This window comes from Elephantulus edwardii, unplaced genomic scaffold (assembly GCF_000299155.1).
Source record: "Elephantulus edwardii isolate Elephantulus edwardi_28Jun2011 unplaced genomic scaffold, EleEdw1.0 scaffold00268, whole genome shotgun sequence".
NCBI lineage: Eukaryota > Metazoa > Chordata > Mammalia > Macroscelidea > Macroscelididae > Elephantulus > Elephantulus edwardii.
Genome location: NW_006400018.1, coordinates 4,876 through 19,348, shown reverse-complemented (window position 1 = coordinate 19,348; position 14,473 = coordinate 4,876). Strand labels below are relative to the sequence as shown.

Below are 14,473 nucleotides of genomic sequence, written 5' to 3'. Positions count from 1 at the left end.
TGCATATGAAGCAAATGAAAATCCTATGGCCTGAGCCAAGTGTATCTTAGTCCTTAAAGAGCTATCTTAACTTTTTACACTTTAAAGAGGTGTTCTGCAGTTTCACTCAATGTAATATGTTGTTTGATGTCTTGAGTGCTGTATTCATGGGAAATAATTACAGACCTAAAATAAATTAAATCTTTGGCAACTCTTAATTTTTTTCTCCATTTATCCTGAAGTTGCCTCTTGGTCCTGTTTTAATTTTTTATGCTGAGCTGTAATCCATACTGAGGGCTGGAGTTTTTGTTCTTCATCAAGAAATGCTTTTAAGTCTCTTTGCTTTCAGTAAGCAAGCTTGTGCCATCTTTTATCATGGGCTGTATGTATACCAGTCTTCTTCTAATACTCTTTCTGCATTCTTCAAATAGGCCAGTGTCTCAGATTGTTCCACATACAGATTACAAGCCCTGACACCTACTTTTCCTGATAGTAAACCATGCAGGATCTTCTTGTTTTATTCAAAAGACTGCCTTTTGGTCTATGTATAGGTTTTATATGAGCATCTTCAAGTGTTCTGGAATTTCCATTATGTATGTTAAACACATTATACAGAAACTTACACTGTATCTGTGAAAAAACATTAAGAAAAGAAAAAATCCCCATCCATCTGGCACTTATACTTTAGTTTTCTTTTTGGGGAGTAGTGGAATGGGCAGAGGTGGGAGAGGTTGGAGGAAACAGAGGCAAACAATAAACAACTGTAATAGCTAAGACAATTCTAGAAATGTTAGAACAGAAAAAGAAAAGAGCAGGACAAGGGGGTCAGAATCTGGGCCCTGGAGTTTTAAACAGCAAGCGTGGTTAAATAAGTACAAGCCTTTCTGAACAGATGATGTCTGAAAAGCAGTCTTATTCTTGAACATTCCTTTGTAAAGCCATGTCTCCACATACACCATTTTCTGTCTGTAAAGTCCTTCTACTACTGCTACCCAAGAAGAGAAACTGCTTCCGATTCTGTCTCCTCTATAAAATCCTTCCCAGCATCACTGGATCTCAATCCTTTTGTAAGATCCATACCACTTGCCTTTAACTCCTTGGAACTAGGAAGTTACGGAGCTGGATACCTCTTCTAAATAATAAACCTGAAAAGAGCCATCTTGCCTCACGTTTGTGTCACCAGTGCCCAGCAGTTCTTTGTACACAGCAGGCAATCCATTCACATCTACAGGATCATAGATGAGGAGGATACACAGGGCTGGCTCTAGAAATCTGCTCTGGGCTTCCATGTCAATGGAAAATGACTGACTGGTGGCGAGTAGTTCACCTGTTTGATGATATATGTTAACTCTTCAATTTCCACTCCTTTATCATCAAAGAGAGACTTGCGCTTTGCCACTGCAGAGACAAATGAGAAGTCACCACAGGTGAGGTCAGAGATACGACTCAAGGAGTAAGTTCCTCAGCCCTCTCCAGTTCACTGCCCCACCTCTGAAAAACTCCCATGACACTCACAGATCGTCAGCTTCTCCAGCTTGGCAAACGTGTTGCTGAGATCTTTTCCAATGCGCCTGCAAATGAGCGTTAGTGAGAACGCTAACCAATCCCAGCCTAGAAAGTCAAGGGCATCCAAAGCAAACCCACTTCTCAGACAGGACAGCAACCCACCACAATGCCTCATTCGACTCACTTGGCCATGAGAGTGAATTCACTGCGCTGCTGGACAGCACGCAGAGCTGGTTTATTTGTCTGGATTCCATTCTGAAAAGAATGTCAGGAAGTGACAATATTAGTTCTCCCCGCTCCATTCCCAGACTTGATTGCTGCTCAGGGACGTGATAAGTGACTTCTTTCTACTGATGAGGTCCTGATAATCAAGGCTTAGGAGTAGTGGCAGTTTGGAGCCCAGATTGAAGACAAGCAGATTCAGGTTCAAAGTTGGCTCTAGTTACAAACTGAAGACTTTCTGGTGGTAGAGTCTGTAAGGAATTAATGCTGCTAACCCAATGGTACCTTTCCGGCACTTTGAATCCACCAGTGGTTCCGTGGGAGAAAGACAGGCAATCTCCTCCTATGTAAGTTAGAGCCTCCAAAAATCCACTGGATGGATGGTCAGCTATGAGTCAATTCCAACTCAACAGCAATGAGCGGGTTTGTTGGTTTGGGGTTTATTTAGTTATAAATTGAGCAACTTTGGGCAAGTCACTTACACCTCCACTCTAAATGAAGACAATCCATCTACCTCTGATTGTTGCTTGAAATGAATGGCACTGGAAGTAGAATGCACTTTGGATAAAGGCAGCAGGTTATGTACCATCAAGTCAGAACCCTGTCGTAGTATTTGGAGGCCATAAATTGTACAGGAAGTAAGTCCGGTGGCCTAGTGGTGAGGAGCTGCACCTCTAACATGAAGGCATTCAGATGAAACCAATCAGCTGCTCTGCAGGACAAAGGTGGGCAACCACCTCTTCTGTTGATTTACTGCCTCTGAAAACCCGCTATTAGTCAGTTCTGACTCAATGGTACACAACAAATCACATAGGAGGAAATGATCCATCTTTCTCCCCACAGAGGAGTTGGTGGATTAGAACCTTAGGGTTGGCAGTGAAACTCCGTAACACTAAGCCTCCAGCGCTCCCTGTCGTATATAGGTTTAGGGGTCTTGTACATAGGGTCGCTATAAGTCGCAAGCGACTCGACAGCACATAACACAACAACAAAATGGTAACCAGAGTTACCACTCTATTCCCAGAATCAAAGAAAACTGTAAGGAATTTGGAGATTTTACAGAAAAGGAGTTATCAACAAAAGCTGAACATGGAAATATTTTAAAACACAAGTTATCCAGATCCTTCCTAATCAGATTTATAAATCTGGACTGTGACAAAGGAAATCTACTTGTTTCTTAAAAAACACTCCAGAGTGATTTTGAGAAAAATCACTGATCTATAAAACTTCTCTTATTTTCAAGATAAAAATCCCAAGGTCCGGGAAGCTCTGGTGGCCTAGTGGCAAGAAGCTGCACTGCAATCCCAGAGGTACGTGGTTCGAATCCACCAGTTGTTCTGCTGGAGAAGGAGGGGCAATCTCCCCCTGTACCAGTCAGATCCGATTTGACAGTACACACACACACACACACACACACACACACACACAAATAATAACAAATAAATTTTAAAAAAATAATCCCAAGGTCTAAACACTTAAGTCCCTCATGTCACAGAGTAAATTTGTGTGTTAAAACTAGGAAGGAATTAGAATTCAAGATGTGTGCCTCCAACTAATAGCTCCTTCTCTGTTTCTTATCCAAATCAAACCCAGTGCAGCCACCTCTGGCCCTAAGGTAGGACTCCCAGCAATCTTGTCTTCAGGAGGTTCTCCACCAAAGTCAAGGTCCTTGCCTCTCCTTACCTAACCCACTTTTACCCCACAAAGAATTCGAGAGTAGCATCCTCTGCAGGGAGTTGAGTTAATCCAAAGGCCACGTCTCCCAGGCGGTTCGAATCCACCAGGGGCTCCTTGGGAGAACTGATGGACCATCTTATCTTCTCCCCTGCAATTTACAGCTTCGGAGCCCCAAGGGAGCGTCAGCCGTGAGCCTGATCTTCCTGGAAGGCAATGAGGGGCGATCAGGAGTCCTTCACCTGTGTCCCCAGAACCACATCAGTTCCCGGAGCCCACCTCTCCCCCTCGCCTCTCCCACTCCAGGTCCTTACCTGACGGCTCTGCAGGGACTTGCAGGCAGACAGGAACTCCTGGGTCCGGTCCCGGCAGGACATGGTGTCGGGAGGGGGAGGGACCAGGGCCACTTGGGGGGGCAGAGGGGCGAAGTCGCTGCTGCTGCTGCTACTGCCAGCAGTTGCAGGGGACAGGACCTGTGTCTTTGAGAGACCCAGGTAGACACCCTGATCCGTGTTCTTAGACCCGTAGCGTTTCCGCGGGATCATTGAGACGCATAACCTCGGACTGTTGTGGAGGGGAGAGTGTCATTCCCCGGGCAGCCTCCTTCCCATCAAGTTCCTCCCGACCCCAGATCCTCGGGTGCTTCCTGCCTCGGGCAAAGACTGCCGCCTGAGACCACCAGCAGCAGAACGGGCCCCGCTTTCTGCCCGGCTCAAGTCGTCCCCTCCTTAGACTCTTCAAACTTGGCTCCGGTGGTCGGAGCGCGGGCCCAGGGCCCTGGGGAGGGTCAGGGCCAGAGCCAGGTCTGGGGGCCCCGAGGCTCCGCAGGGAGAACCGGTGACGGGATTCCTGGGGGCGGGGGGTGAACACACTCCGGTGGGCGGAGGGGGACCCTTAAGGTGTTTATTTAAAACAGGAAGTCCCACCCCTGCCAAAGTTCCGCCTCCTGGAGGACTACAACCACTGATTGGCTAATACCGACGTCTTTCTCAAGAGCCGCCTTCTTGATTGGACAGTGAGACATTCGCTCACCTCCCAGCCAGCAAGACTTGCCTGCTCCTTCCCCGCTCCCCTCCCCCGGCCCATCCCCACCCCCGGAGAGCCGCGGTCCCGGAGCTGACACGGCAGCCGGGTCCCCTCTGCCAGAGAATCCTACCTCCTCACTGCCGCCTGCCGCCGCTGCCAATGCCAATGTCTCCCGGTCCGTCACTGCCTCCTTCCCGAGCCCAGAAGCCGCCGAAATCCGGCCAAAGATTAGAAGCCGCCACGTCACCCACACGTTAGCCCGACCCCGGTGACGACAGCGCGGCGCCACGCCTGTCCGAGTCCGGCTCCCCGGCAGACGCACCCCCGGCCTCAGCGTCAAAGTGACTGTGCCTTCCCATTGGTTGGGCTGAAAGCGTGGCCCCGCCCCTAAAGAGTCCCCTCGGGAGCCCGGGACCTGGACCTGGGATGGAGCCTTAAAGAGCCCGCGACACCTGCGCTGTCTGGGCAACGAGGAACGAGCGCGCGCACGGCCGTGTTAGAAACTTTATTCTCTGGAGGCGGGGACCAAGTGACCTGGGGACTGGAGTCAGCCGTTCTCTGGCTCCTCCAGGATCTCCGACGGGATGTTTTCCAAGTTCCCCATCCTTTGAATCTGGACTGACTGTCTGGTCGACCGGGAGGAGCCCCGCCGGCTGAACAGGGACAGCCGCCGCCACAGCACAGTGATCAGCAGGCTGTCGGTGGACTTGCGCCTCGCTTGGTTCGGCATTTCCGTGGCATCCGTCACTTCGGTGCCTACGACGGACGGGGTCGATGTCCACCGCACCGCTGAGCGCCACGCCACCCTCCCCTGTCCAGTGACCCCGGGAGGCAGCTCCCTCCCCAGTCCTGCCCTTTCCCCCCACTTGCTGAGTCCCACCTTCCGTAGATTCCACTTCCTTGGCCGCCTCATTCTTAAGGTCCTTGTCTGGACAGCAGCCCATGGACCCCCCCGCGAGGACCGCACTGTGCCAGCCCTGCCAGCGGGCCCCTCACTCGGCTTTTATGACGTCAGAAGTGCCCCCACCCCAGCTCGGGGAGCCCCCACCCCCAAGCCGCCTCTTTTCCTTTCTCACATCACAGAAAGCTCAAGGTCATGGTGGGTGCTGTACATTTATTTACAGAGTGGGTGGGGTGTTCAGGGCCTAGTGGACCCAGGCCTCTTCTTCTTTGTATGCCTGGCTTGGGGCGCCGTCTGGCTCTGCGCGGAATCGGGGAGCTTGCGCTTGGCAGCTGCCTCCAAAGCAGCCCACAGCTGATCCGTCTCTGTGTCTTCTGGGCACTTCTTGGGCTCTGGAGGTTCCTGAGGCCCATCCTGGTGAGGAGAGCCCACGAATCAGGGGCAGAGGGGACAGAGACCCACAGGAGGACACCCTCCCCGGGAACGAAGCCCCAGCTGCCCCGTGTTCTCCCGCTGAGAAGCCCCTCTGGTCCAGTTACATGTCACTCTTGCCAACAATACTATGGAGAAGCCCAGTGCTCTGGCTGGCAAATGGGCAGCTCCAGGTCTGTGTTCCTCCTGGAGAAATTGTCTCAAATGTGCCCTAGGCCTCCCCTCCCTGTTCCCAGATCCAGTCACTCACCTCCCAGTTGTCCCTGCCTGAGAGGAGGAGGCAGTTCAGCCGAGACTTGAGATAAACCTGTAACAGATGAGGGGCCGTTAGGCGCCCTGACCTGCCGAAGCAGGTGGCGACAGGAGCAGAGGGCAGTGAGCTCCAACTGTGAACTGGGCCATGGGTCAAGACTCAGCCAGTCTAGTGCTCACCTTGTGCTCCAGACCCCGGGGGTTTCGGATCCGGTGCACCCTCAGGATTCTGTCCAGTCCACAGGAGGCTAGGAGGGGCTTCGAAGGGTGGCACTGCAAGGCCCGGACGCTGCCTGCCAGCCCCTTCAGACAGCCCACGAGGCGCCCTAGGGACAAGGGTATAAGTGCAGTTGCCCAGCCAACATTACTGTAGGCTGCAGAGACCACTGTGCATGTCAGCGCTTAGCCCTCCCTCTAACTGAGACAGGAGTCATCAGTCAGTCATCTCTCCATTTCACAGGTGATGAAACCTGGGCACAGAGAGTTGAAATAATCTGTCTAAGGTCACACAGCTTCAAGCCTGGGCCATTTGGCACCTGAACAGAGGCCACAAACGCCCACCACACTGCCTCTGAGGGAGGTCTGCCCTTCAGCCCAGCCCTCCTCACCCTTGTCCCAAGTCTGCTCACCTTGCCGAAGGTCAATTTCTGCCAGCTGCCCATGAGTGTTCCCCACGATCACTGAACTGGAGAGGTCAGAGGTGGGCATGGTGAGCAGGAATGTCCTGGAGCCCTCAGCAAGCCCCCGCCACCCAGCCTACCCGCCTAGCACTCACTTGGCCCCAGGAGTGAGGGTCATGGCTGTTAGGGGATACTCTCCATACGTGGCCTCTAGGACTGGACGGCGCTGGGGGGAGGCTGGATCGTAGACACGGACCTGGAAGGATACTGAGGCATCACAAGAGCACCCACAGCCCTCACAGACTTCTCAGCCTCGTGCGCTGCCTGTTCATAACGTGCCCAACAGCAGGTGTAGTCAAATGGGTTCCTTAATGTGGTCCTTTGCCTGATTCTTTGGGGAGGAGGACAGCTTGAGTGAAGCCTCCCACCCCCGCAGCCACTAGGAGCTACTTTCATTGTTCTGGTCTATACTGATAGATACTTCCTAGGTAGACTGTACACAACTTGATGGTTTGACACTTTTTGTGACTGGTCAAAGCTTTGCCACTGGTCACTACAGCAGCATCTCGACAAAGTAACTACCGTCCACCAGTGCTCTGGTGGCCTGGTAGTAAGGAGTTGCACTGCCAACCCAAAGTCATGAGGTTCAACTCCAGCAGCTGCTCCAACAGAAAGATGAGCAATCTCCTCCTGTGCCATTGGGCTGGTTCTGACTCTGCATCGTAACAACAACAACATGGTCCAGTGAGGGGATTAGTCAATTTGTGGCCCTGCTAGGAATGCTGTCATTTAAAACTGACAAGAGTTTGCCTATATAAGTAGACATCACCAGAGGTTTTAGAAAAGTTAAAAGGACAGAGAGGCAAAAAGAGAGAAGCATGGAGAGAAAAGGCATGAAGAATCTACTCAGGAAGCTGTAGCAGAGGTGAAAGGTTCTAACCCTGACGACAAAAGGCCTGAAGGGGCTCTGTGGTAGAAGTGGTTGAGACAGCAGAAACCTGCTGGAATGAGCTCAGAGGCTGAACAAAGCTGTTATACTAGCTCTGAGGCAGGTCAGCAATGGAGAGGCCCAGGGCAGAGGCCTGGCCGAGGGATGTCACACAGCAGAGCAAGGGGCCTGCTTGTTTGCAAAGCTGAGAAGGGCTGAGAGCTGCCTGCACTCAAGGAGGGAGTGATGTGCTGTCCGCCTGAAGCTGGTTGATTCGGATCCCAGATTATACTGTTATTTCCCTAATAAACCACTTAACCACTTAGTACAGTCTGTGAACTCTGGGTGGTTGTTCTAGTGAATTGCTGAACCCAGAAGAGAAATACAGTATCATGGTGAAGAAATGGTAAAGAACTTGGAAGGTGGAAATGTTTGGGAAGTGGAGATATTCCTAGGTAGGTATTCTAAGAATCAGGAGGGTTACAGGTGCTACCAGAACATCTTAGCAGGATGAGTAAACTGAGTCTACTTAGCATAATGGACAGGGCCGAGGCAAGTGGCCCCAGGCTGGGAAAGAGGACAGCATTCCCACAGGTGTGTGCGTTCCGTCCCCTCATCTGTCCACGCAGGAGGAGGAAGACAGAGAAAGCATGTCAATTCAACTGTCAGGAGGTGCTGAATTCCCAGTCTTGGGTTCAGACTGAAGGAATGAAGAGAGAGGAAGCCCTCACATGCTTTGGGCAAAGATAGCATTTTAGACTAAACAACCATTAGACTTCAGAGATGCAGAAGTGAAGGAAATAGGGCAAATACACTCAGTCCTGCCTTCTGGATCTTAGGACTTCAAAAGAGAGAACTGTCATGATCCCTAGTCCAGGGTCAGGCCTGGGCTCCGAAGAAAAATGACAGGCAGCATCAGGACCAGAGGAGTTCCTGACACCCAGCCCAATGTCCTTCCCGACACCTGTATCCTATGCGTCCCACTATGTATTAAGAGGATACTTTCTTCCAGGAAGGAGGGAAAGGAAAAGCCATAGTTTAGGAAACTCCATCCCAGAAGATGGTCAGGAAGTCACTGGCTAGTGATGGGGCTGAGAAGAATGGCGAAGAGCTCCCTCATAGGACAGTTTAGGGATAGGAAAATGCTGGTGAGAGGGACAGCTATGCTAAGCATGGGGGCTGCTTAAGCCCACAAGGAAGCTGGTGTTGGGTGTCTCACCTGGTGGTAGCCAGTGCAGGTGACAATCTTCTGTGACTCAGGGAGGAAATGAATGTCCTGCTCCCAGATGGGAACCCGCAGGTCAAGCCAGTCATTCCGTACCTGGTGAGATGGGCAGATGCAGGACCTCCATCAATCCCTAAAGCCTATCAGACTGGTCTCCCTGGAACTTGGGCCTCACCTCCCCACTCGTCACTCACGTTCTTGGCTCTGAACACAGGCTCCTCGGAGCCCTGTAGGTCCCAAACCTTCAAGGCATTCTCTTTCCCTCCAGTGGCAACCACATGGGGATGTGCTGGGTCTTGACGCATCTTACACACACTAGGGCCCACCTTCAGCTCCAGAAGCTGCCAAGAATTTGATATGAGTGTCAGTCTCAGAGACTCCAACCCTACAGCCCTCATCACGCCCAGCCTCAACCTTCCCCAACCATCAGGGTAGGGGAGCCTCACTGGTTCGGAAGACTCCTCCTTGTCATTGTCACCCCAGACTCGAAGAATCCCAGACTCCACACATGTGATGAGGTTGCTGCAGATTAAAGGGAAGAGGTTATGCAAAAAGAAAAAATTTTCAAGCCTAAGCCAGAGACAACCTACCCTGAACTCCGATTAAAAGGGAGACTTCCTGCCTAGTTCCCAAGGAAGCCTCTATGTAATGAGTCTGGACAGAGCTTGACAACTTCTAGCTTCCATGGTTCACTCATTTCCTCAACAACTAAAGGTTGACCAATTTTGTAAGCGAGGAAATTAAAGCTCTGAAAAATGGAAATACTTGCCCCTCAGTCATAAATGTTAACATCAGAGGGAGGAACTAAGCCTGTGATAACCCAGAGGAGAGTGCTTTCGCCAGCCCATAGCTATCTCTGGCGACATCTGGCTTTGCTCATCTTTCTGAATCGTAAGTCAGTTACCAGGGTTTAAAATGAGTAGATGTGAAAAGATAAAAGCCCAGTCACATTTAGGGTCTGGCCAAAGTCAAATGCAAGTCTCTGATACATCTGTTCCCTGTTCTGAATCCAGGAACTAAAGGCAATCTCTTCTTCAAGGTATCCTTCTCATGAAGTTCAAGTCTTTTCTCATGTTCTGTATAGCCTAACTACATGCTCAATGTGCTTTCTCACATCTGTCAACCCCTCCTGCTTCAAGTTCTCAGTACCAATTTCCTGTTCCTATGGCAACAATAAATGGTGAAGAGACTGAGACAGCTTTAGTTTGCTTGGCTCCACAATCAATAATCTTGGCACCGGCAACCAGGAAATTAAAAGACAAACTGCACTGGCAAAGTCTGCTGTCAGAGACCTCTCCAAAGTACTGAAGAGCAATGATGTCAGTCTAGAGACTAAGGTGCACCTGATTCAGGCAATTACTACTTGCTATGCATCAGAAACCTGGACCATAACTGGGGATGACAGAAGAATTGATGCCTTTGAACTGTAGTGCTGCAGAAGAGTACTGAATACACCACAGACTACTAGAACAAAAAGGTTCATCCAAGAGAGGGTGAGACCAGGATGCTCCTTGGTGGCAAAGATTCTGAAGCTATATCTGACATACTTTGGGTATGTTGCAAGGTGGAACCAGTCCTTAGAGACTCATGCTTGGGAGGATGGAAGGACAGCACAAGAGAGGAAAATCCTCGATGAGATGGATTGATTCAGTGCCTGAGGCAATGGGGGTAGGTGTGTCAGAGACAATGAGATTGGCACAGGATAGAGCAGGGTTTAAGGTGGCTGTACATGGGGTCACTATGAGTCGCAGGCAATTTGATGGCACATAACAACAACAACAATCTCCCACCTGCACTCACTCCAACCCATCCTTCATACTGCTGCACTGACCACAGAACTTCCAGCTCAAAACCCTTCAAACCCTACTACCTACAAAACAATGGCAGAACTCTCTCAGCTTGGCACTTAAAGCACCTAATCTCCATCTAGTTTGCTCATTTTATTAACACGTTGCCGCAAATGATGGCTATGCCATCACGCACATGTTAATTAATAAAAAAAGGAACATCATTCGTATGGCAGTCATAAACAATTGAAAAAAAATGTGTTTCTAAGCACAATTGTCAATTTAAAATTGTGCGGCAACGTGTTAAAATGCTTCCTCAGCTTCAACTCCCTAAAATGGACTCTGTGCCTGCAACCAAACCTCTTTGAGGTTAAGGCCCTTTTTCTAGAAACCTCACCACCTCCGCCATTAGTTAAAAACCTACCAAAACCCAGTTCAAATGTCCCGTCCTCCTTCCTGCCCTCACCCAGCAGAATCAATGCTGTCAAACCTGTGCAGCCTAGCAGTTCACACTCTTCTCACTTTATTCTCAAAGGCCTGTAACGTGACCTCTGACACCTTCCTATCTTTGGGTGCCTCACCACCTTGTCAGTGATGGCCAGTCCTCATTTAAAGCCATTTCAAACATACTTAAAACGACTACATGACTTGCTCAAGATCTCCTAGAAAGTTGGTTATGGTGGAGCCAGGAAGAAATCCCAGTGAATGCAAACCCGATGAACGCAGGCTCCTGCAGTTACGAACTTAGCCCAGTGTCTGAACTCGGTAGATATTCAACAATTACTTGTTAAAGAGATAAATGAACAAAGGCACGAGTCCAGGTCCCTGTCACTCGGCGGATCTGTGTTACCTAATGGTTATTACCAGTGTACAGAGGCGCTGAGGGAGCCTCAAAGTTCTCCCAAGCAACCAAGTGTTCAGCGAGCGGATCAGTCTTACCTATCGGCCTGCGCGAGGCCTCGAAACGTGCCCTCTCCGCCCGGGCAGTGCCTCTGGCCCTGGAACGTGCCCTCCTCCGTGCTGAAGCTCCTCACTACGCCATCTGCACAGCCCACCAGTATCTGGGGGACAGAGAGGGGGAGGGGTGCAGAGAAGGCGAGGCCATGGTGTCCCTGCCCCCGCCCCCAGCTCCGGTCCGGCTCGCGACGGTGTACCTGGGTCTCGCCGCCGGAGCCCCAGCACAGGGCGCTGGTCGCCTCCTCGCGCCTCGGCTGGCCGGTCGCCGTAAAGTTGGCAGCCTGCTTGCGCTGAAGGTTCACCCCTGCAGGACGCGCGGGTCAGGTGCGGGGCTGAGGGAGAGCGACCCCCGCACCCCCACGTTCAGCTCGGACACCCACCTTTCAGGATGCCTGTCTCGGTGCCAACCCACACGTGGTTCCAGCGCGCGCCGGCGGCCGCCATGACAGCCCGCGGAGCCCGCGGGCGCGCTTCCGGCGCAGCGCTACGTCACCAGAGAGCGCCGACGCGGGCCCGGAAGACAGCTGCTGGGGGGTGGGACTTAAAGAACTCAGCGCCACTACACAAAGGGGGCGGTTCGAATCCACCGGCGCCTGCGCGGGAGAAAGACGGGCATCCTCCTCTCGTGCGCTTTACTGCCTCTGAAAAAGCGCTCGAGGGTGAGCTATGAGTCGCTTCCGATTCATAGTTCCGACGGCACATAATAAAGAATGTGAAATATAATGATTTCCTCCCTTCACCTCCCCTTTTTTTCAATGGTTGTTAGGGTTCTTGTGTCATTGAGTCGAATATGAGCCATAGCGACCGTATGAACAACAGATCAGAACCCTGACCTGTCCTATTCCATCCTCAACATCTCCCACACACTTGATCCCAATGCTGCAGTCACTGTGTCAATCCATCCGATTGAGAGATTTCCTCTCTTTCGCCAACCTTTCGCCTTCCCAAGCATGATGTCCCTCTCCAAGGAATAATGTCTCCTAGCAACCTGCCCAAAGTCTATGAGATGAAGTTTTATCACCTTTGATTCTAAGGAGAACTCTGCTGTACTTTTTCTGGGATAAATGTGTTCTTTTGACAGTTCAAAAGTCGGTAATCTCGCCAATACCACCAGTGAAAACTTTTTCAGAGGCAGAGCTCCTGCCTTGCCCATCTTTCTCCGGTTGAGCAGTTAGTGGATTCAAACTACATACCTTTGAATTGACAGCATAATCCTTTAACACTAAGCCACCAGGACTCCCGAAAGTCCTCTAGATTCATTTATGTTATGCAATATTTCCAGCATTCTTTATTGTTCTTTAGAATATACCAAATTCCCTTTATTTATCCATGGACGGTTTTCATTGCTAAATATTACTCTAATAAGCAAGGGTGTGCATAAATCAATTGGTGTCCCAGTTCCTATTTTAACCCTTTTTAGGAAGTGCTGTAAGGTCACTGGGAAAGAACAGAATCCAGTTTAGGCCAAGAAAGACAGTTTATTGAGGAGAGAGAAACTGCCGGGCTGGCTCTAAAGCAGAAAACCAGCCCCCACTAAAAGTTAGTGAGGGGTTTTACATTGTGTTACAAAGAACTTGTGTAGGGCGATGCTCACAGATGTTCTTGACAAGTTAGGGAAGTGGGCTGGGGTCTCAGTTGACTATTTCTGGAAAAGGAGGTAGAGCAGTTTCACATCCTTGACAGAGAAACAGTCACAGCTGCTGCCTCCTGTGACTGGTTCACTCCAGTAGCCATCCTAGGTAGGAAAGAGCTCTGTAGTCCTAGTACGTGCCCGATCCGTTTCATATTCCCACCAGGGTGTGGATTACACGTGTTTTGCTTTATGAAAGTAATGTTAAGAGATGCTTGTTTAGAGGGATCTGAAGTTCTTGTGTTTTTTTTTTTTAAAAAAACTTGGAGTGGACCTTGTACCTAGATAGAAATGCCAAGTCAAATCAGCCCTAATCTATCTCCATATTCTACATTGTGAATTGTTTGCTGTGTTATAAGATGAGAGGGGGAAAACCCCAAGCTACCTCAGAACTGTAAAAAGAGCAAAGTCCACATGGGGACATCCATATCTGACCTTTACTGACTTCACAAAGGGGAACTGTCCCCATCAACAGCATCAGTAACACAAAACCAATTCTATGAGGTCAGACATGTCCCCCAAGCTCCCATAACTCTTTCTACTCATCTCAACACCAATCTTGCTTCTTTGCTGGGTCCAGAGTCTGATATGGTAGCTCAGAGACCACACAGAATTATATTGGGGACGTCAAAAGGCTATAATCCAGGATAGTAGTCGAATACAGTGAGAAGGGCTTCTGGAATGTGCTCTCAGGCACCTCACACTTGAGCCTCTTGTTACAAAGGTCTCAGTCCTGTGAATTATGGCCACCCGCACCCCTGGTTGTCCAACAATCTTGGTCAAAGCCTCTTAGCTCTGGTTCCAGTCACATCAAGTCTCTGGCTTGGCCATGGCTATTGCTTCATGGGTTTAGCTGGAGCAAGAATGTCTGGTCTTGAAGGATGTCTTACATTCTCTTGCTTCTTCCCCACTTGGGCAGGGAAGGTCTAATTCTCCTGCTGCTGACTTGCTCCATTGAATGTCAAGGCTGGTTAACCTCTTTGTGGATTGATCAATAGCTAATTTCTTTGTGTTTAGGCTATTCACATATTCCTGCTGATCCACATGGCAAAGTCCAACTATAGCTAGGAAACTCATATTGAAAGAGAAACTCTGGGGGTAGGGGAGGGCTGGGAGAGAAGTGCAGCAATGAATGAATGAATGGAAATCCAAAATCTCTGTAAATGCTCATTAAAATTATTAAGAAACAAACAAACAATATATTTGAATTTTCTAAATAAACTAGTAAAGAATTAAAATTAAAAAAGCTGAGAAAACTTACATCTGAAGGACAGCAAATGAGAAGTAAATTGTCACAAATGTCTCATCAATAAAGATTTCTGTAATTTGGGGGG

The 14,473-nt window shown here is 49.9% G+C and overlaps 2 protein-coding genes across 4 annotated transcripts in view; both read right to left on the bottom strand.

Moving 5' to 3' along the window:
* STX5 (syntaxin 5) overlaps positions 1–4,677 on the bottom strand; it is a 36,321-nt gene extending 31,644 nt beyond the window's left edge. For 2 of the 3 annotated variants that reach the window (XM_006899810.1, XM_006899809.1), the window contains exons 1-5: positions 4,538–4,677; positions 3,696–3,945; positions 1,670–1,740; positions 1,495–1,550; positions 1,307–1,377 (exon numbers count right to left, since the gene is read on the bottom strand). In XM_006899810.1, coding sequence (XP_006899872.1) covers positions 1,307–1,377; positions 1,495–1,550; positions 1,670–1,740; positions 3,696–3,926 — 429 coding nt within the window. In that variant the 5' untranslated portion in view covers positions 3,927–3,945; positions 4,538–4,677. The remainder of the gene's footprint in view (positions 1–1,306; positions 1,378–1,494; positions 1,551–1,669; positions 1,741–3,695; positions 3,946–4,537) is intronic. The other variant, XM_006899811.1, reaches the window with a different exon arrangement.
* An 868-nt stretch (positions 4,678–5,545) lies between these two features.
* Positions 5,546–11,953, bottom strand: LOC102857509 (WD repeat-containing protein 74-like). Its single transcript, XM_006899856.1, has 11 exons — positions 11,890–11,953; positions 11,707–11,813; positions 11,492–11,613; positions 9,212–9,287; positions 8,960–9,106; positions 8,760–8,861; positions 6,768–6,868; positions 6,622–6,677; positions 6,173–6,318; positions 5,991–6,047; positions 5,546–5,722 (listed from the first exon to the last, which is right to left on the bottom strand). The coding sequence occupies exons 1-11, from the start codon at positions 11,951–11,953 to the stop codon at positions 5,546–5,548; spliced, it is 1,155 nt and encodes a 384-aa protein (XP_006899918.1).
* Positions 11,954–14,473: the final 2,520 nt, after the last annotated feature.

Coding starts and splice junctions, on each gene's coding strand:
- LOC102857509 (XM_006899856.1), bottom strand. CDS start 11,953: ATGGCGGCCGCCGGCGCGCGCTGGAACCACGTGTGGGTTGGCACCGAG. Junction 6,869..8,759: donor CCTGCACTGGCTACCACCAG/GTGAGACACCCA, acceptor GTATCCTTCCAG/GTCCGTGTCTACGATCCAGC. Junction 6,678..6,767: donor ACCCTCACTCCTGGGGCCAA/GTGAGTGCTAGG, acceptor TGACCTCTCCAG/TTCAGTGATCGTGGGGAACA.